Source organism: Rana temporaria, chromosome 9, assembly GCF_905171775.1.
Source record: "Rana temporaria chromosome 9, aRanTem1.1, whole genome shotgun sequence".
Classification (NCBI taxonomy): Eukaryota; Metazoa; Chordata; class Amphibia; order Anura; family Ranidae; genus Rana; species Rana temporaria.
In genome coordinates this window covers 143,916,840-143,938,006 of record NC_053497.1, presented here as the reverse complement: position 1 = coordinate 143,938,006, position 21,167 = coordinate 143,916,840, and the positions used below count along the sequence as shown (strand labels likewise).

Below are 21,167 nucleotides of genomic sequence, written 5' to 3'. Positions count from 1 at the left end.
CTGAACGACTCCTGGTACCGCCTTGGTGGTTTATAGAGGCCACTACAGTGGCATTGTCGGACTGGACCCTGATAGGGTAGTCCTGAAGCTTCAGCATCCAGGAGTGTAGGGCCAGACGTACTGCCCATAATTCCAGGATGTTGATGGGCAGGAACTGTTCTGACCATCTCCTCTGGGCTGAGAGCCCATCTAGGGTCGCTCCCCAGCCTAAGAGACTGGCATCTGTAGTCAGTACTTTCCAGGTTACTGGGAGAATGATTTTCCTTTTCACAGGTTCTGATCCTGCAGCCACCAATTTAGGCTTAGGGGATAATCAAGGGCTTTTCTTCCCCTGTTTCAAGCCAACAAAAATGTTTTGTTGTAAGGGCATATGGCACTGCCTCGAAAGAGGATACCAACCTCCCTAGAAGGCTCATACAGAGCCAAATGGAGGGTTGTCTGGTGCCTATTATCTGATGCACCTGAAACTTTAGGGCGCAGATCCATAAGAATACTCTTGCTTGGACCGTGTTTAGGATGAAATCTAGATACTTTAAATTTTGAGCTGGACTCAGTTTGACCTTTCTGTATTTAAGATTGTGCATAAGCTCTTTAAATTCTGTGTGTATTATGCTCTGTTCTAGAGCCTGTACTGAGCGATCTCTGAGCAGGAGGTCGTCCAGGTACCCAAGCACCAGAATCCCTTGGGCTCTTAAAAAGATTGTCCGATCACCTACCTACCACTCATTCATACAGAGAAATCCTATGATCACCTACTTACTTCTACCATCCATTCATACAGAGAGCTCCCTCTGACCACCTACCTACCTCCACCACCCATTTATAGAGGGCTCCTCTCATCACCTACCTACCTCCACCACCCATTTTTACTGAGAACTCCTCTGATCACCTACTTCCACCACCCATTCATACATAGGGCTCCTTTGATCGTCTACCTGTTTCCACTTCCCATTCATACACAGGGCCCCTCTGATCACCTACCCATTCCCACCCCCTATTCATACAGAGGGCTTCTCTGATCACCTACCTACCTACACCCATCACCCATTTATACAGAGAACTCTGCTGATCATTTACCTCCATCCATACAGAGAACTCCTCTGATGACCTACTCACCTACCTACCTCCACCTCCCCTTCATACATAGGGCCCCTCTGATCACCCACCTATCTACCTCCATCACCCACTCATACAAAGAGCCATTCTGATCACCTACCTACCTCTACCAACCATTCATACACCACCACCCATGCATACAGAGGTGATCACCTACTTCTCCACCATCACAGTTCCTGGATTGCTGTGTGTGTGTATAGTGAGGATGTACAGCTCAGTATTCATAAGAAATAAGTGATATTTTCTCTGCTAATGATCATACATAGATCTCCTGTGATCAACAATCTTTTCTAGTATCTAGATCTCTTGGTATAGCGTTAGTGTACCGCTCAGTCTTGTTACATATGAAATAAGAAGGCACATATGTATCTTGATTTCTCAACCGATTCCTAGGGGGGGGGGGGATTTATAAAAACCAGAACAGCTGTACATGACAACCAATCAGCGTCTATCTTCAGCTTGTACAGTTAAGTTTTGAAAACGAAAGCTACAGGCTGATTGGTTACCCTGCACATCTGTTCCAGTTTTTGACGTTTCCTTCTAACACTGTACACAGATCACCCCCCAATCCTGCACACCATACACAGTATTCAAACATTACTCAGAAGTGAAAGAGATAATCTTTTATTGCACATATTTCAAATATCCATTCCACTCATCAGAAGAAAAAAAATCGCTTTAGGTTCAGGTATCTTACAATCTTTAGAAGGGGTAGGCAAATCTTAGAGTCCAGTGTTGGTTGGCATTCCCAAAGTCAAAAAGTGAGAATTTAGAATGGAGATCACACAGCAGTTCTAGGTAGCGATGTATATCACTTTACATTTAAGTAACCTTCATTGCAGATTAATTATTATATTTACTGACATACAATCTATACATACACTGTAGCAGATTAACTGGAGGTCGACTGTTTACTGAATCCAATCAGAAACAAAATGTATATATATAAAAAAATCAGTAAATATAAAACAGAAGTCAGGAACTCATTATCGGTCTTACAGGGTCATCACCATGGACTATTAAACTGCTTCAGATTTAAGAAGCCATGGTTGACTACAGTTCCTTTTGTCCAGATGACTCCTTGCTCCACTTCTGTAATATCTTCTCTGCAGCATCCAATGTAGCATCCTCCTAAACAAAAAAAAAAAGTCAGCGGAGTGTCCCAGCTCACCTTGTCTAATAGAGAGAACACCTCGTTGAATCTGTAAGAACCTTTGTTAACCTTCAAGCAAAACTAAACCCTCCTATCCTTTACAGCCAAGGAAGTTGTCATCTTGGCCTCTGTTTGATCTGCAGTTGCCATGGTGCCAACGCTGTATCCTGGCTTAGGGCAGAATGGTGTCGGGGGGCAGCGCGGAAAGAGTCCCCACCGGCTTGCGCTACACTGTTAGTGTAGCGCCAGTCTTATGGGGCGAACTGGGCTGAGAGGCAAATTAGTCTAGCGCCCCATAAAGTGGCCACACTACTTCCGGTATGCAGGCGGCCAGCATTCCGCAACTGTGGGGGAGGGGGGGGGCTGCTTCGAATTTTGACTGTTCTATCATCCTGGACCACAAACCTTCCTCGCTGTGCTATAGGTTTTCTGCTGCACCATTGGCATGGTTATATCTTCTTAGTCCTCTCCATAAAATGATCAGAAATTTGTGTTTAAAGTAGAACTATAGGCAACACATTTTTTTTCATTTTGGATAGAGTAAGGGAGGGTTATAGCCCCTGTCAGTTTATTTTTCACCATCTGTCCCATTGCAGAGATTTCCCTTCACTTCCTGCCCCAAAGCCAAAGTGAGAGGAAATCTATGCAAATTAAGGGAATTCATTGCCCCCCCCCCCCCAGGCTCTCAGAACTAGTGTCCCCACTTGTTCTATTGGCGGGTCTTAAACAGCTAGGGACGTGGCCTTGACAGAAAGTGGTAGGTCATATTTAAATTAGGGGGTGCACGAGTTTAGTCAGGCCTAGGGCAGCACAAAACCTAAATACACCACTGCATGTTGCTGCACATGTGTTAAGTTTGGACACCAGCTATTTGGTGTATTGACAGTTGGTTAAGAGCTCAAGCAACACTGATAGTTATCATTGATGGCATTCCTTGGAATGTCACTGTTTTAATTAATAGATTTAGTTCCACTTTCACATTGATTCCCAAGTCCCCATGGAGCACTCCTGAATCTAGGCTCAGAATGTACATAGATCCTCAAATGTTTGATCAAGCTGATATTAAGCCCCTGTAATTAAACTGTGAAAAATCAGAGTTTCAGTGTCTTCCAGTGCACTGAAGTTGACGCTTCACATATAGGTTACTGGCTAGGAAAAGGCCACAGGGCCTCTGGTACACGGATAATTACCTTGCCAACCTTAAACTGGCCATTCATGGTTAGTTTTTCTTTTGTTCAGCCAGATTCCTCCATTCACACAAACAAGGCATGGTCCCCGACTTGGAAATTGTATTCTGAAAGCAGCATCTACCGCTTTCAGAATAAACCCAGCTGATCAAGGAATATTTTCCAACATGTCCCTTTAACAAAAAGCGATTAAATGACCGACTTCCGTTGAGTGGCGACATCGACACACTGAATGAAATTCGGCAGGTCCCTACTGAACTGGTATGACCAGCTAAGCTATATGTGATGGTGTTGCCAACAAAACTCAGAAGATTCATATTATAACCTGCTCTTTATTGGTTGAATTAGATGAACTGGGGTCTTTTTTTTAACCAGACTAACTATGTAGATATATTGGCTGATATATGTTAAGGCCTGTAACAAAAGCACCAATGCACACTCATGAAGCCTCTCATAGCCACTCACCTTTACAAAGCAAAACCTGATGTAATTTTCAAACTTTGTCTCGTGTGGTACATTGTAAAAGGCAGACATAGGGATCGCTGCTAGCTGCTGCAAAGGAGATAGAGAATAAAGATTGTTGAATACAATACATCCATTAATACCAGCTGCTAATGGGATGTTCGTCACTTGCCTTTCATATGCTAATCCATTACCTAAACCCTCTTGCTGCCAGAGCCGTTTTTGCGTACACACCTTATATGCACATTTTAGGCCTGAAGAGAACTTAAAACCCCTAACTTATATTAAATGAAAGCAGAGACTCTGGAAAAAAAATGGCGGTAGTTTCAACCGTGTACAGAATCGGACCTCATCCATGACCGTGTAAGGATGAGGTTCCCTCACAGCTCCTTCAGGCCCACTCCACGTTCAGTTCACCCCCCCCCGCCAGATGGGGATGCCCTACAGCAACTGCCTAGTATTCCATTCTCCACTTCTCCTGGCCGACAATCCTCCCCAGCAGCATGTGACCTCAGCTTGTGTGGGAGGCCTGCCCCCTGCCAATACCGAATGGGGATTGGTCAGGGCTCCTCACATGAGCTGCCACTCCAGCTTTAGACCCAGCCCCTCTTCCAGAACAATCTCTCTGGAAGCAGGGGAGGTGCCTCAGAGCCAGAGCACAGGTGGTCACACCCACTGCTACACTAACCACTCCCAGCCCCAGATCAAAACAAGTAGGACCAGCCTAAAGCATAGGTCTGCCAAAATGTGCCTGTACTGACAGTTTCCCTAGATAAATCCTATTTTAGCACCTACCTATGGTAGAGGGTGCAACATAACTTTATTAACCACTTCAAAACCGCACGCCGTCATATGACGTCCAAAAAGGGGATCTGTTATCCCTGGTGGACGTCATATGACATTGTGTTCTTTGTGCAGTGATATCTGAATGATGCCTGCACCTAGAGAAGGGTGACCAGACATCCCCGGTTTCAGGGGACAGTCCCCAGATTGAGGACACTGTCCCCAGACAAAGTCTGCCACCGGTTTTGTCCCCGGATTGGATTTGAACAGGTGCTGCGGCAATTTCAAAGACAGTCAGTGCAGGATTAAAAATAAAACATAATTTTGAATTACACCACCACCCAGCTCCGCCGCTTCTACTAGCTTAGGGGGGGTGCATTTTTTCCCATTATCTTTGCCCCTTTGCGATGCTCATGTGCTGGTCGGAGCGGAGGGAATGTTTTTTCAGTTTCGGGTGCATTCCCATCCAGCTCCGCTCGCACGTTCTTCTGCCTGGGCTCAAGTCCCGGCCAGCCGCCTGCCTGCCTATCTCCTTGCCTTCCCTAGCAGAGATATCGTCCTCCGCTCCTCACCCAGTAGTAACCGGGGCTGGGAGAGTAAGACCTGACAGGCTGTGAGGCGGGTGGCAGCGGCAAAGGGCAGAGAGTCGCAGATTGGCACCATTACTAGTAAAAAAAAAAAAATAATGATGTCCCTGGATTTCATTTAAAAAATCTGGTCACCTTAACCTAGAGGCATCATTCTGATATAATTTTCTTCCGGCGGTGATCCTGCGCACCGTAAGAACGATCATAGCGGCGGTTCCGCCGCCTGATCGTTCTTATAGGCGGCGGGAGGGGACACCCCTCCCTCCGCCATCCGGTGCTTCTCCAGGCTCTCCTGTGCCATCGGGGGCCCGGAGAGATGATCGCCGTCGGCCGGATGTGAAGCATAGACTGGTCACCAGTCATCCTTATGACCGTCGGAGGCCCGGGCGCGATGTGATGACGTCACGCCCGGGTACCCGCAAGTAAACAAACCGCAATTGCGGCAGATTTTTTTTCACAATCTCATTCTTTCCAGCCTGGAAGAGAGATGTGGGGTCTTATTGACCACGCATCTCTCCTTAAAGAGTATCTGTCACACACTATTCCTATTACAAGGGATGTTTACATTCCTTGTAATAGGAATAAAAGCGATCGGAAAAAAAAATATGTAAAAAAAAAAAAAGGTGTAAAAAATAAAAAAAATCCGTAAAATATAAATAAAATTAAAACGCCCCTGTCCCCGGTAGCTCGCGCTCAGAAGTTAACGCACACGTAAGTCCCGCCCACGTATGTAAACGTCGTTCAAACCACACATGTGAGGTGTCGCCGTGTGCGTTATAACTCCTCTGTAACTCTAAACTGGTAACCTGCAAAATTTTTAAAGCGTGCCTATGGAGATTTTTAAGTAACGAATTTTGGCGTCATTCCATGAGTGTGCGCAATTTTAAACCGTGACCTGTTAGGTATCTATTTACTTGGCGTAACATCATCTTTCATATTTTACAAAAAAATTGGGCTAACTTTACCGTTTTGTTATTTAATTCATGAAACCATTTTTTTTTACAAAAAAAGGCGTTTGAAAATTTATTGCGCAAATACCATGCAAGATAAAAAAGTTGCAATGACCGCCATTTTATTCCCTAGGGTGTCTGCTAAAAAAACATATATAATGTTTGGGGGTTCCTAGTAATTTTCTAGCAAAAGAATGATGATTTGTACATGTAGGAGAGAAGTGCCAGAATAGGCCCGGTATGGAGGTGGGTTTTAAAGCCCTGTATTGAATTGGTTAATATCACATAGGGACCCATAACCCCCTATGTCAGGCATGTCCAAAGTCCGGCCCGTGGGCCAAATGTGGCCCGCGTTCCAGTTTAGTGCGGCCCCCCTGGTGATTTGGAGATTTATATCCTCGGAGGGGACAGGGAGGGGGGCGGGACGAGCGCCTTCAGATTACATATAGATGAATATCCGGTTTACTCGGCGGCTTCTCTAATAAGTCCTGTCTCCTGGGCTGCCATTGGACGACTGTTCTGTCTATCATAGGAGGCGGGACTTGGTATTAAAGAGGCCGCTGAGTAAACAGGAGATTCTCCTGTATGTAATCTATTGGCGCTCATCCTGCCCCCCTCCCGGTCCCCTTCGAGGCTGCAGATGGGCAATCTCCCTGGAAGCAGGGGAGGTGCCTCAGAGCCAGAGCACCGGTGGTCACACCCACTGCTACACTAACCACTCCCAGCCCCAGATCAAAACAAGTAGGCCCAGCCTAAAGCATAGGTCTGCCAAAATTTGCCTGTACTGACAGTTTTTCTAGAAAAATCCTATTCATTAACATTTTAGGCATTCCCTGCAACAGGAATTTCATTGTTGTGGAGATGCTCCCTAAGGGTTAACTCAATGCTGTATCCTGGCCTAGGCCAACAAGGCCCAGGCCTAGGGCAGCACTTTGCCGGGGGGCAGCACGAACAGTGTCCCCGCCGGCTTGCGCTACTCTGTTGGGAAAATTAGTTTAGCGCCCCCATAAATCGGCCGCACTGCTTCCAGTATGTGGGTGGTTGGCATTCTGCAACTGTGGGGGGGGGTTGGTTCTAAATTATTTACCATCCCTGTCCCATTGCAGAGATTGCCCCATAGCCAAACAGGAAGTGAGAGGAAATCTATGCAAATTAAGGGAATCTATTGCCCCCCCCCCCCCCCCCCCCCCACCAGGCCATCAAAACTAGTGTCCCCACTTGAAAATTTCAGGGTGGGTCTTAAACCGCAAGGGGTGTGGCCTTGACAGGAAGGAGTGGGTCATATTTAAATTAGGGGGTGCACGAGTTTAGTCAGGCCTAGGGCAGCACAAAACCTAAATACACCCCTGGGTTAACTTTCTCTACAGAGATGCAGCTTTCCTCATTAAAACATTAAAAGCCAGTTATATTTATAATGAACACATACCCTCCTATTCAAGAATGCAAGGACTTGGTGAAACAAACAGCTATTTCATCAGCACAAAAATAGGTAGGGACTTTTCTACAGTGGCCCAGATTCAGGTAGATCGGAGCAATATTTGCGTGGGCAAAGAGCAAAGATTTTTCTCTGCACCCACGCAAATATTTCGATTTGCCCGCGATTCACGGAGCAGTAGCTCTGTAAATTGCGCGGGCGCTATGCTAATTAGCCCTGCGTAAGGGCGCCTAATGTAAATGATCCCGCCGGGGGCGGGAATCATTTAAATTAGGCGCGCTCCCGCGCCGAGCGAACAGCGCATGCTCCGTCGGGAAACTTTCCCGACGTGCATTGCGGCAAATGACGTCGCAAGGACGTCATTTGCTTCTAAGTGAACGTGAATGGCGTCCAGCGCCATTCACGAATCACTTACGTAAACGACGTGAAATTTAAATTTCACGAGCGGGAAGCGCAGCTATACTTTAGCATTGGCTGCCCCTGCTACAGCAGGAGCAACCTTGCGCTAAAGTTGGCGTACGGAAACTCCGTACCTTGCGTGCTCAGGGCCCGCGCAACTTTTGTGAATCGGTGGTAGTATGCAATTTGCATACTATACGCCGATCACAATGGCCGCGCCCCCTAGCGGCCAACGCAAGAATGCAGCCTGGGATATGAAAGGCATAAGGAGGCTTATGTCTGTCATATCCTAGGCTGCAGTCGGTGTAACAAGGTTCCTGAATCAGGAGCACTCGTTACACAGGAGCAAGTAAGCCCTTGCGCCGCGCAACCTATGGTTGCGCGGGCGCAAGTGCTTCTTGAATCTGGGCCAGTGTTTGTTAAAATCATTGCAATCTACATTGATCGGCCAAAGGGGATTGTTTTTTTTCTATCCCCCCCCCTGTAAGGTAAAGTGTTGTTTTGTGATGGGTAGAAGGGAGCAAGGTAGGGGGAGAGAACCTCGGCTTCTGCAGAGAAAAAAAAAATAAAGATGGTCAAGTACACCATTAATTAAATAACCCCATCAAGGGCTTTATTAGTAAACTGTGTAAATAAAAATGTGCTATAGCCCTCATCCTCCAATTAGAATTTAGCATCAGTATCACTTATCACAGATAAAGTGTATATAAACCCTACAAAATAAATTATCCCTTCTGCTTGTTTGCTCTGTTAAATGCACCATTGAAAAGGGGTTTGTTAGACAACATTGTACATTAATCAGCCATAACTTTACAACCACTGATTAGTGAATACATGGATTATCTCATTACTATGGAATCTGAAGGTCGGTGGGATATATTAGGCAGCAAGTAAACATTCTCTTATTTGCTCCTGTTTAGTCTGTTAAATGCACCATTGTAAGGGTTGTTATATATGTTCAATGGGGGGAATGGTAATTTACTTGAAGTGGTAGACTTCAGAACAAAGCTCTAGGTTGCAGACCCTAATGCTCCCTGATAATAATCCTCTTTGTAACACTAACCTTTCTATAGCCCCAAACCTCCCTTTAACCCCAACTGTTAAGCTTGCCCTTCCTGTAACTCCAATATTAAAGCGGGGGTTCTCCCTAAAAATTTTTTTTTTTTTCTAGCATGTCATTCAGCATAGTAGCGTGAGCTACAGTATGCCTTTATATTTTTTTTAGCGCCGTACTCACTGTTTAATCGGGTTGTAAAGTTTCAGGGCAATGGGCATTCCTATGCAAAGGGCTCGTGATTGACGGCCGGCTATGGCACGTCACGCTTCACGGAAATAGCCGAAATAGGTGTTTGCCCTTCACGGCGCCTGCGCAGTCAGCTCCGATGTCTGTGCGCAGGCGCCGTATAGCACCGGGAAGAGCCGAGACCTACTCCGGCTATCTTCAGGGAGCGTGACGTGCCATAGCCGGCCGTCAATCAACTTCCCTCTGGATAGGAACGCCCATTCCCCGCGGGGAGTCGGAATCTTCACTGTAGGATTAAACAGTGAGTACGGGGCAAAAAAAATAAATAAAGGCATACTGTAGCTCGCGCTACTATTCTGAATGACATGGTAGAATGTTGTTACTGAAGGTGAACCACCGCTTTAACCAGTTTGTAAGACCAACCCCTAACCATCCCTGTAACTCCATCCCTACATGTTACCCTGACCATTTCTGCAATCCCAAATTTCATACCAACCCTCTATATCCCCATCCCTAAAACTAACTCCCCCTGCAACATTCAGACTAAAGACCCCCCCCCCTGTAACTCAAAAACGAACGCTACCTTCAAACCAACGTTCCCTGTAACCCTAACCCTCATATAAACTCACCCCTGTAAACAGAACACATACCATCCCTGTAACGTGGTGCATATTAACCTTCACTGTAAGGCTAAACTTACCCTTTAATCCTAACACTAATCTTCACACCAACTCCCTCTATAACCTCGAAGTGTACTATAATCCTTGTGACCGTCATTAATTTTTACACTCACACGCTCGGTTACCCAAAAACAAATATTTACACAAACCCTCCTTGAAAGCCTAACACCAAAATGATTTACAATAAAAGTTTTAATTGAAGATAAAGCAGTTTATATATTCAGACAAAAGTACTGGGGTACAATACAGTAAAACCTTGGTTTGAGAGTAACTTGGTTTGGGAGCGTTATGCAAGACGAGCAACATTTTTAAATACCTTTTGACTTGATATACAAGCGATGTCTTGACATACAAGTAGCGTCAAGAAGAGAGAAGAGAGGTGCCTCTAAGTGTAGCAATATGGTTACATTTATGAAGGTACAACATTTAGCAACTCACATGGTTGATGATTAAAACAGTATAAGAAAAAAAAAAAAAAAAAACCCAGCCTGTTTTAATCATATTTTGATGATTAAAACAGGCACATCCAAGTATGCAGGCATCCGGGGTAAAGCGGATGCCTGTCCTCCACACCGCCATCGACATCATCCCTTACACGCTGCGCTCCACAAGCCTCGCTTTTAGATCACAGGGTAGTCTTCCTGGTCACGATTGCAGATTGACAGCCGGCGGTGCAGGGGATGGCCGATGTGGACAGCTTTACCCCAGATGCCTGTATACTTAGATGTGCCTGTTTTAATCATCAACCGTGTGAGTTGTTAAATGTTGTACCTTCAATAAATGTAACCATATTGCTACACTTAGAGGCGCCTCTCTTCTCTTTTATACTTTTATACTCTCTAGCTTCTGCTGGATTTTGCTTTTAATCCTCTTGTGAAGGCTGCCATTTGTAAATGGACATTTTATGGTTACACAAACATCACATTGCTATAATCTTTTTATATGGACTATAAACTGAAGAATTTATGAACAAAAATGGTTGTGGAACGAATCAATTGAGTTTCCATTATTTATTTTGGGATAATTTGCTTTGATACACAAGTGCTTTGGATTACAAGCATGTTTCCAGAACGAATTATGCTCGCAATCCAAGGTTTTACTGTAGTTGTGTGTAGATACACATGGAAACAAAAGTAACTGGTTAAAAATGTAACTTGGGCAAGAAAGTACAATAGTGCATGTACTCTATCAGCCTAAACACTTGCAATTAGGATTGGCCAGAAACCAGCAGAGTAAGTAAGAGGATATGTAAAGCAAAGGGGAGAAAAATAAATAAATTAATTAATAAATCAATTATTAAAAATAGTCCTGGTGAGGGTGCCTAAAAATATAGTTATCCAGAAGGGCCATTGCGGGGGCTTAACACTAGTTTCTAATAACCCTCCCTATAACCATAACAGAGACCCCATTAACCCTCCCCTACAATGGCGGTTCGTCCATAGAGGGCGCTGGAGCGCCGCCCCCTCTGGCTCTCACCGCCACTGAAATAACAGATTCATGCATTGCACGAATCTATGTTCTTATCGCCGCTGTTATTCAGATGGTCGAATACCAACATTTGGAAGTGGGTTTGTGATGATTAGACCGCTTTAGATCCATAACCACCAATTTTATGGTCAGTTTTATGGAATTTCTGGAGAACACCATTAGAAAATGTAAAGTTTACAGAATGCTTACTTTATTTTTCATCATCCACCTCACAAAGTAGTTATCATAAGGTAAAGTGTTGTCAGAGGGAGGAGGAACCTCAGCTTCTGCAGAGAAAAAAAAATTAAAACACGTTCAAGATCATCATTAATGACATTTAAAATTTCCCCCATCCGGGGTTTTATTTCATAGTAATCTGTATAAATAATAATAAAAAAAAAAAAAGTTCTATAGTCCTCATCCTCCAACTATAATGTGACATTAGTATCCCCACCACAGTTTAAGTGTATGTACACCCTACAAATTAATTTATTTGCTCCCTTTTGGTCTGTTAAATGCACAATTGGAAGGGTTTTGTTATACATTGTATAGCCATTGATCAGCCATAACTTTATGACCACTGATAGGTTTAGTCAGGGCAGGATTACAGACAAGGCCACCGAGGCCAGGCTTCGGGGCGGCAGGTGGTGCAGGGCAGCGCCACGGCAACAGGGGGTGAAAAAATCCCGTCATCCCGGCCTATTATTGTCTAAGCTAAGGAACCAACCGCACACTTCTTATGGGCGGAGTTTTACCCTTACGAACGTCCATCCAATCACATAGTAAAAACACATTAGGATGAGTGGTGAAATCTTCAATCTGGAAACCAATCACCTGAGAATGGGCGTGGCATATTGGCAATCGAGCCATTTCTAGTCTTGCCATGTGCATTCCTGACCCGCCCCCGTTTGAGGCATCAGCCAGTTTTAATTGGAGGGCGGGAGAGATCACAGCCAATAGGCTCCAGCGGGGAGAGAGATTGGCTGCGTTCGGCGGGCATTTCGAATATTGCATTATGGAAGTGTGATCAGAGCGGAGCGGAGCTGTGTGTCTGGAGCGAGCGAGGTGAGCCTGGCATTGAAGGACCCGGCCTTGGGGCGGCAAAGGGAGTAAATCCGGACCTGGGTTTAGTGAATACATTGATTATTTCAGAACAATGGAATCTGAAGGTCGTGGGATATATAAGGCAGCAAGTAAACATGATGTCCCTGAAGTTGATATCTTGAAAGCAAAAAAGTGTACATGTTCAATGAGAGGGAAAAATAAATAAAAAATGCTAATCCTGCCACAACTCTTATGAGTTAAAATTTTCCTGTGCTTTCTGGTTCTGATGATTTGTTACAAGTTACATAAATTTACATTTATGATGAGGACTCCTGTGCGCATGAGCAACATCAACGAGACTCAGCCAGTCAAGTGAGCCCAACCCCGGAAGGAGGACCGGGAGAAGATTGAAGCACTTGTGACATAACAACGCTGATCCTGCAGCACTAGAGGGGAGCGCTTGGCAGGCAAGTCTGCCATAATGTACTATGCACACTAGTACATTATGACATAAAGCTTCAGGGGCCATTTTTTTTATTTTTTTAGGTTTAATTATTTTTTTTGAAAATAGAGGCTGTAACGGTCACCACCGTTTACGACCTTCCATCCCATCCAAGACAGCTTATCGACACTCCAACCAACAGGACCCGATCCATCCCATTTCCCCAGAATCAAGACGAGACACGCAGCTCTGTACTTGTTCTAAAATGAAGACAACTTTTAATGGTAACTTTCAGTCTTATATACAGTACAAGGCATAAAAGGAACAATCAACTCCCCACCCACACATCACAACGTGGGGGGCTTCAATCACATTCTTTGAGCTAATTACTAAACATTCTAGACATCTCGGCGCCGGGCTATAATTATCATGACCTAATCACTGCACGTTCCTTCATTAACAGAACTCAAACAAAACACCATCACACAATGATCTCTTCTCAATCCACATCCCTAGACAGACGTTCTGTCTCCGCATACAGCTTGACAGAAAGGTATTCACACCTCTGCATCAACAGGCTCCAAACCGTGCTATCACACGATGGAAAGGTCTAGGAGCAGACCTGAATTAACACCTCTACACAATGGACAATGAAATGTCTAGAAGTAGATGCAATTAACACCTTTCAAAAGAATGTGTCCCCACATTGAATAAGCCAACAACTTGTGATATCTCAAGACATCCTGCAAACATGAATTACTATTAATGTCCCATCTCATGTAATACATGAATTATGATTCACTTGCCACCCCATCTCCTGGCTCAATCTGTGCCCAAAAGTCACTCCTGTTACAGAGGCTGCACAAACATGTCTGAAACCCATAATTATCTGTATTTTGCTACAATGAAAACATCCAGAGTGAACTTCTCATCTGCTGCCCTTTGAGGCTGACTAAACTGTGCTCCTGATATGTATAGGGCCATTTTAACATTTTTTTTTAAAAACATGGTGCTCGGTACATTATGGCAATTGCAATCAAGCACAATCGTTCTTGGTACTGTATATGGATTTTAGTACGAAAACATGTCATATTTCTGACAACGCAAAGCTATTGCCTTGAAATTACCAGCAGTCCCATCAGTCTGCCATGCAAGCCCCTTTAGTTGTCCCTTGGGCTGTCTATCCAAGAGACTCAACAGGCAGCCCAATGGCCAACTAAAAAGCCATGACTAAGCACTGATCACAGTGCGAAACGCGTAGGCTGCATTCCACCCTTTGCTGTTATTTGTAGTGCATTTTCCACCTATTTTTTAAATAAAGACAACCTAAGTTTTTTTTTGGAGGTGCGGCTGTCCATCCTTTCAACTTCTACATTTTGCCAACTAAAAAGGAGTGCACATAATAGGCCAACATTGCTGCTAATTGAGGAAAAATATACATATTTGCTTCCACTAAATCCTAGCAGCACAACACTGGCTACACTAAAGTATTATTAAATCCAGTGTACAGGCAGACTTACTGAAGCGGGAGATGTCAGCAATCATGAAGTAAGAACCTTGGGACATGACAGGTTTCATCCCCACCTCTGTAAGGCAGCGGTATAGTCGGTCTCGCTTTTTCTGCAGCTCATTCCGCAATTGTATAAAGTAACAGTCCGGTTGTCCCAGTCTTTCCAGCTCTTTCTCAAATCCCTGAGCTACGGCCTCCTGGAAGGCAAACGATGGATTGTGATTAGTCAAGGAGAACATTTCCAGCAACATGTCTCCATTGTTTTTTTCAATCTTTTACTAGCATTGGACTACTATTGTCCATCAGGCAACTGAAAGTATTGTACATGCAAGAGTCATTTTTGTAAGCCGCTTTTAAAATCCATATACAGATATCTAAGAAGAGTGGTTGAAGGAGTCAAATTAAATGATACATTTCAATTTAGCCTTTAGCTTCTGATCCAAAACTAGCAATGCCCCCACCATCACCAAGTATCCTATGTCTCCACATCCATTAAAACAAGGAGAGAGTTAAGCTGATGGGTAAAGGTTTTCTATTTTTAAAACTTCAAAAGGTTAAAAAGAACCCAAAGTCAACCCCCCTCCCCCATTTAGAGTAAGGTAGGGGTTACAACCCTGTAATTTTTTTGGGCATCAGGGTCTGATTGGGGAGATTTCCCTTCATTTCCTGTCCCATAGACAAAACAAGGGAGGTGAATGTAAAGGAGTGCCTGAAATGCAGTAGTTGCGAAATAAACCGCTTTATTTGGAGTGCAGATGGTAGAATATAGCCAACACATTTCGGGGGACAAAAGACTCCCCCTTCCTCAGGGCTGCTGTTTGAATATGGATCCCGTTAGTGTCTGTCTGGGACCTGGGCATCAGGTCTGGGAATGTCCGACCATCAGCTGAGGCTTGAAAGGCATCAGCAGCCAAAACAGGAATGGAGAGAAAATCCCTCCAAAGTGAGGGAATCCTGGTGTATCACCAGAACTAGTGTCCCTATTGGAAGATTTCCCCTCTATTACCGTCCTGGGGGACGACCCATAATTTGGGATTTTCTTTTACTTTGATACCGGTAAAAAAGGACAAATAGAGAGGGTGACTCTCCCCAAAAAGGTACACAGACAGCAATAAAAACCTGACAGGGGTTCTAATCCCTCTCCACTATTCAAAACATTTATTTTTATTTATTTTTTAAAGTTTTGTCTTTAGTTACACTTTAAGCCTCTTCCCTATGTGAGATGATACTATTTGTCTGCTTGGGATCAATACCAAGACCATGGGCCTCTAGCATGCTGCCTTACCTGGGCTCCAGTTGCACAGTGATATACAGAATTCTGATGGACTGTTCTGAGATGTTTAAGAAGATTATCAGACCCGAAAGCCCAGCCAACCTGTAACAAAACATTTCATATTTAAACAGGTATATTATGTTGATCTGGGAGACAACTCAGTGGCTTTCTTGCACCTCAACCCGCTCCCTTATAACCCACCTAGTGAACATAGGAAAAACAAGCATCCCGACACCCTGGAAACAGACTAAATGACCAACAATTAGCCAATATCTACACTTCAACAATAAAAAAAAGTTAAATAAAAATCAAGAAAACAATTAAAAAAAAAAATTGACATGAATTTATCCCTAAGGCTCCATGCACACTGAAGCTGATAAACTGCAGTTTATTGGCGTTTTTTTAAAAGCCCACAAACTGCATTCTATGTTAGCCTATGTGCACACATGGACGTTTTTTAGCGTTAATGAGCAGTGGAGATTATGGTCTTTTTTCTGAATGCCCAAAAAGCGAGTTAAAAGTGCAGTTTTTGGCGGGAAAAAAACGCTAAAAAACGTGAAACGCAGAAAAACGCTCAAACGCAGCTCGCCAGCATTTTTAGCTTTTTTTTATCCATTGAAAAAATAAAATAAAAAAAACAGCCAAGAGACTCTACACTGAAAAACGCTAATAAACGCTATTGCAAAAATGCTATAAAAATGTTGAAAGGCTCCTTCAGCTTCCAGTGTGCATGGAGCCTTACTTTATGGATCTGATGCCTTATTATTTTTAATAAACTTTATTATCAATTCCATCAGTTCACACAGAGACCTTCCACATTAGGACCATATTAATGTTTATGGGGGAAAAAATAGCTGGGACTACTGGGATTAATGGTTAGAATATGTTTTTCTTTATTATTCTGGCCAGTGTAAAATGATAATGTTAAAAAGGACTTTTAAAGTCTTCAGGTTTTTCACCTCTATGCATTAAGGTGAAAAACCTTCTGTGCTGCAGCTGCCCCCAGAGCCCCCCCCCTTACCTGAGCCCATCCGTTCCAGCAATGTGCATGAGTGGATGAGTGGCACAGAATGTCAATGGATGCAGCAGCATGACTTGGGATCATGCCCGCACAGGTGCCCCCAGAGAAAGTGGCTCTCTGAGGGGGGCAATCAATTAGGGGAGGAGCCAGAAGCATCCCAAAAGGAGGATCGGGGCTGCTCTGTGCAAAACCCTTGCACAGAGCAGACAAGTATGACATGTTTGTTATAAAAAAATAAATATTCTAAACCTTTTACAGTCACTAAGCAATGCGCAACAAATGAGGATTAAATAAAAAAATAAAAAATAAATGAGCCATGGTCAGTTTGCCGGGGCCATATCTTCTTGAAGAATGTCAGTTAATCAGAAGCAATGTGTAAGAATTTAAATAACTTTATTTTTTAAGTTATAAAATAGTGCAGATATTCCCCCTTCAAAACGTATCCTGTTCTTTACTTTCATTCTCCCTCTGGCAAAGCAACAACGTTTGCCTAGTGTAGCACCCTCCCACATAGGTGTTGGGTACATTTCGTTTTAGGCTCTTCTGTAATCAGTGGAGAAGCTTGTGATCGCTTTGAGCAGTTTTGGGCTCCACTGGTTGCAGGTTTGATCGTTTCCCCCTGCCTTCTGGAGGATTCTAGAATATAAACAGGCAAATCAGCAACCTGAATATTTAGGTGGTCCTAGCCAATTCCTGAAGGGGTATAGGGGCAAGGCGTGGTGCCCAGAAGGTGGCAGGGGAGTGCACAAATATTCTGGGGTCTGCAGCCGCCCGGTTCTTGTACAAGAGGAGAAGTTACCAGCCTAAAGGGCTACTGCCCTCCTGGGCAGCCCAGCTGGCATTGTCCATGTGCTCATCGAGGTCCCAGCTATGCTAGAGCTGGCAGGTCTGCTTTGCTGAGAATTTCTGGAACTAAAGGATTTCTCTGAGGATCTGGTCTGGAGAGTTCACAGGAGAAATGTCTGACTGACATTGGAGTGAGGCACCCAAGGACATTGTGAGTACAGACCTGAGCGAGGGATCCTAGCGAGGGTTTGGTGCTACTATCCCTTGTAATAATAATCGCTGATCATCACAATTACTAGTTACAAAAAAATTATAATAAAAATACCATAACTATATCCCCTATTTTGTAGACGCCATAACTTTTGCGAAAACCAATCAATATACGCTTATTGCGATTTTTTTACCAGAATAGAAGAATACATATTGGCCAAAACTTTTTTTTTTTTTTCTTTTTAGGGGGGATATTAAAATTATAGCTTTTTTTTTGTTTATTGTGCAAAAAAAAAAACGCAGAGGTGATTAAATACCACCAAAAGAAAGCTCTATTTGTGGAAAAAAAAGGATGTCAATTTTGTTTGGGTACAGCGTCTCACGACCGTGCAATTATCAGTTAAAGCGACGCAGTGCAGTATCGCAAAAAAAAAGTCAAAGGGGAAAATCTTCCAGTCTGTAAGTGGTTAAACAGGAACTAAACTCAGTATTTTTTTTCTTCCCTGCAAAATTAAGGCGTAATGTGCTAGTATGCATCACATACTAGCACATTATGTAACTTACCTGCAAACGAAGCCTGGGTCATCCCCGCCATCTTCCTTCTCCGGCTGTGGGACTGGCCAAAGCCACACGATGTGGGAGAAGCCAGGCCCAGCACAAGCTCCTGAAGAAAAAGCACGGCGTCTGTTCCTTCAGGAGCGCATGAGCTGATGACATCATCGACGCAGTATACAGTAAATATCTCCTAAACAGTACAAGTTTAAGAAATATTTACAGTACCTATAGGCAAGTCTTATTATAGGCTTACCTATAGGTACAAAGTATACAGGGAAGTATACAACCTCTTTAAGGGGATCTGCGCTTGAATTTATTTTTTTCGTATAAATTTGGCCTGCCTAATATATGTTCTCCCGTACGTTGCCTCCTGGGGGTCTTTGACCAGGAGGAGATGAATGTGTACACTAAATTGTTCCTTAGGCTCTTATATTTTGAAGTGAGGAAACTTTTAGCCAGGCGTTGGATTCATGGAGAGCAGCTGACAGTTGGGATGTGGATAAAGATCGTAAATGCGGATGTGCTGTTGTATAGGATGACCTATGAGGCTAGAGGGGCTCCCAAAGAGTTTAGGAAGGTATGGTTTAGATGGGTGGATTCTAAGACCATGCTGGAGGAAGATGGGTCATAGACTATTGGATGTAACCAAGAAGGTTTTTACTTCAATGACAGAGTTCCAGCCTGGAAATGGGACGGTAGGCACACTGTTCAAAATAAGGAAGGGTATGGTTTTCTAATCCTCTTACTCAGGGCTAAAAAAAACTGAATGGGGGGGGGGGGGGGTGGGCTCTGTCTACTTTGTTGGTTCATTCTTTAGGAACTGTTGGATATTTTATGGAAAAAAAAAAAAAAGCCACTACATTGAAATGCAGGATAGGGCCAGAGAACCGAACGGTTCAGCTATGGAAGATTAATATTTGCACCAATATCTGTATCACTGTGTATATATTGTTCAATACCAGGGTGTGCCAGGTGTGCACACCCTAATCATCCTTTACAGCACAGATTCCCCCTACTTCCCTGGTTCCCTTCTTCCCCCTGCAGTGCTACCAGCTTCCCTCCTCTCCCGCCAGCTGTTGCTGCAAGGATGTTTTAGGATGAGTAGAGGAAGGGGCCGGTAAATATGTAATTGACCATCCCCTTCCCTTTCTGAATGAACATTGCGAGTGATCAGTAGTGTGTGCTTGAGCTTTGGGGTGCACACCCCAATGCAATAGACTGCGCACACCTATGTTCAATACTTTTGCTGTAATACCTCTCCGATGTCTTGTATGTCTACTTTCTCTTATGCAAAATAAAAACTTTTTTTTTTTTAAAAGGGGATCTGCGCTACATTTTTTTTTTTTTTAAAGCTTTTAGTTTCAGGTATTGAAAAAATATTGATAGCGCTAATATCAACTGGTGTAAGGTACAAGTACAACATGTGCTATTGAACAGTGATAATTCAAATAAACAGTGATAGTTCAAAATTATTCAAATAAAACACACTTATAGACTTCTATCAACAGAGTGTCAGTGAATCCACAATGGGTTAATGGAAAAAAAAGTCCCATAAGAAGACCTGCAGGCAATCGGCCAGCGTTTCCCTTTCACTGCTTCAGATAGAGACAAACCAGACCTTCAAAGGATCAAGCCAGCCAGATACTCCGGGATCGCTCCAGAAACATATAAGAGAAAAAAAAGAGAGGACAAGCCTCCTAGTGCAATATTGTTAAAACAAGGAGAGGGGACAGGGACTACACCAACGGTGTATGCACTCACGAATCCCCCGATTAACACCGGCTCATGATCAAGTTGCCGCTCAGTGTGATGGTCTCCTCACTCAGATCGTTGTCCCGTCACATAGGCTCCTCCCCCACGCGTTACGTCACTCGTCACGTGACGACCCATGACTAAGTCACGTGACGTAACGCGTGGGGGAAGAGCCTATGTGACGGGACAATGATCCGAGTGAGGAGACCATCACACTGAGCGGCAACTTGATCATGAGCCGGTGTTAATCTGGGGATTCATGAGTGCATACACCGTTGGTGTATGCACTAGGAGGCTTGTCCTCTCTTTTTTCTCTTATATGTTTCTGGAGCGATCCCAGAGTATCTGGCTGGCTTGATCCTTTGGCCGGTTGCCTGCAGGTCTTCTTATGGGACACTCTGTTGATAGAAGTCTATAAGTCTGTTTTATTTGAATGATTTTGAACTATCACTGTTTATTTGAATTATCACTGTTCAATAGCACATGTTGTACTTGTACCTTACACCAGTTGATATTAGCGCTATCAATATTTTTTCATTCACATTTTGGTTTGGTTCACCTTTTGGATACGCAGCTTTTATCATTTATTGATTTCTGTTTGTTTTTTTCCACATAATAGCGCTGTAGTACCATTTTTTATATAGTTTCAGGTATTGTAGTTCTGACAGCACCTTTGTTATAGTTCATGAGTGTCTGTTATTGGTGCTATGCTCAAACAGGAGATAGGACAGCATTGCAACGTAACACTTCTGCTTTGACAGAGACAGAATATAAGTACGGTAAATAATCAAAAATGTATTAATCCCTGAGCAGTAAGGCTGCATTGATTTAAGATTGTAGGTTTGTAATAATCTGAATGCCCATTCGTGAATAATTCCCTTTCAAACATAATAGGTTACCTTCCATCCTGTGGCACTGAAAGTCTTCCCTGCACTTCCAATGGTGATGGTACGTTCCCACATTCCTGGTAGGCTAGCTGTATAGATAAGAGGAGGAAAAACACAAAGTAAAGAAATGTTTTGTGACTGTAGAAGATCAGGCACCATTTTCTGAAAAGTTTATCCTCTTATTCAACAATATTTATAAAAAAAAAAAAAAAAAGAGAACATCGG

The 21,167-nt window shown here is 43.6% G+C and overlaps 1 protein-coding gene across 3 annotated transcripts in view; it reads right to left on the bottom strand.

Annotated features, from left to right (window-relative positions):
* Positions 1–1,724: 1,724 nt before the first annotated feature.
* Positions 1,725–21,167, bottom strand: part of KYAT1 (kynurenine aminotransferase 1) — a 72,229-nt gene continuing 52,786 nt past the window's right edge. For all 3 annotated transcript variants that reach the window (XM_040324714.1, XM_040324716.1, XM_040324715.1), the window contains 6 exons: positions 20,955–21,031; positions 15,744–15,833; positions 14,469–14,655; positions 11,673–11,749; positions 3,922–4,008; positions 1,725–2,247 (listed from right to left, as the gene is read on the bottom strand). In XM_040324714.1, the coding sequence (XP_040180648.1) occupies positions 2,170–2,247; positions 3,922–4,008; positions 11,673–11,749; positions 14,469–14,655; positions 15,744–15,833; positions 20,955–21,031 (596 nt within the window). In that variant the 3' untranslated portion in view covers positions 1,725–2,169. The remainder of the gene's footprint in view (positions 2,248–3,921; positions 4,009–11,672; positions 11,750–14,468; positions 14,656–15,743; positions 15,834–20,954; positions 21,032–21,167) is intronic.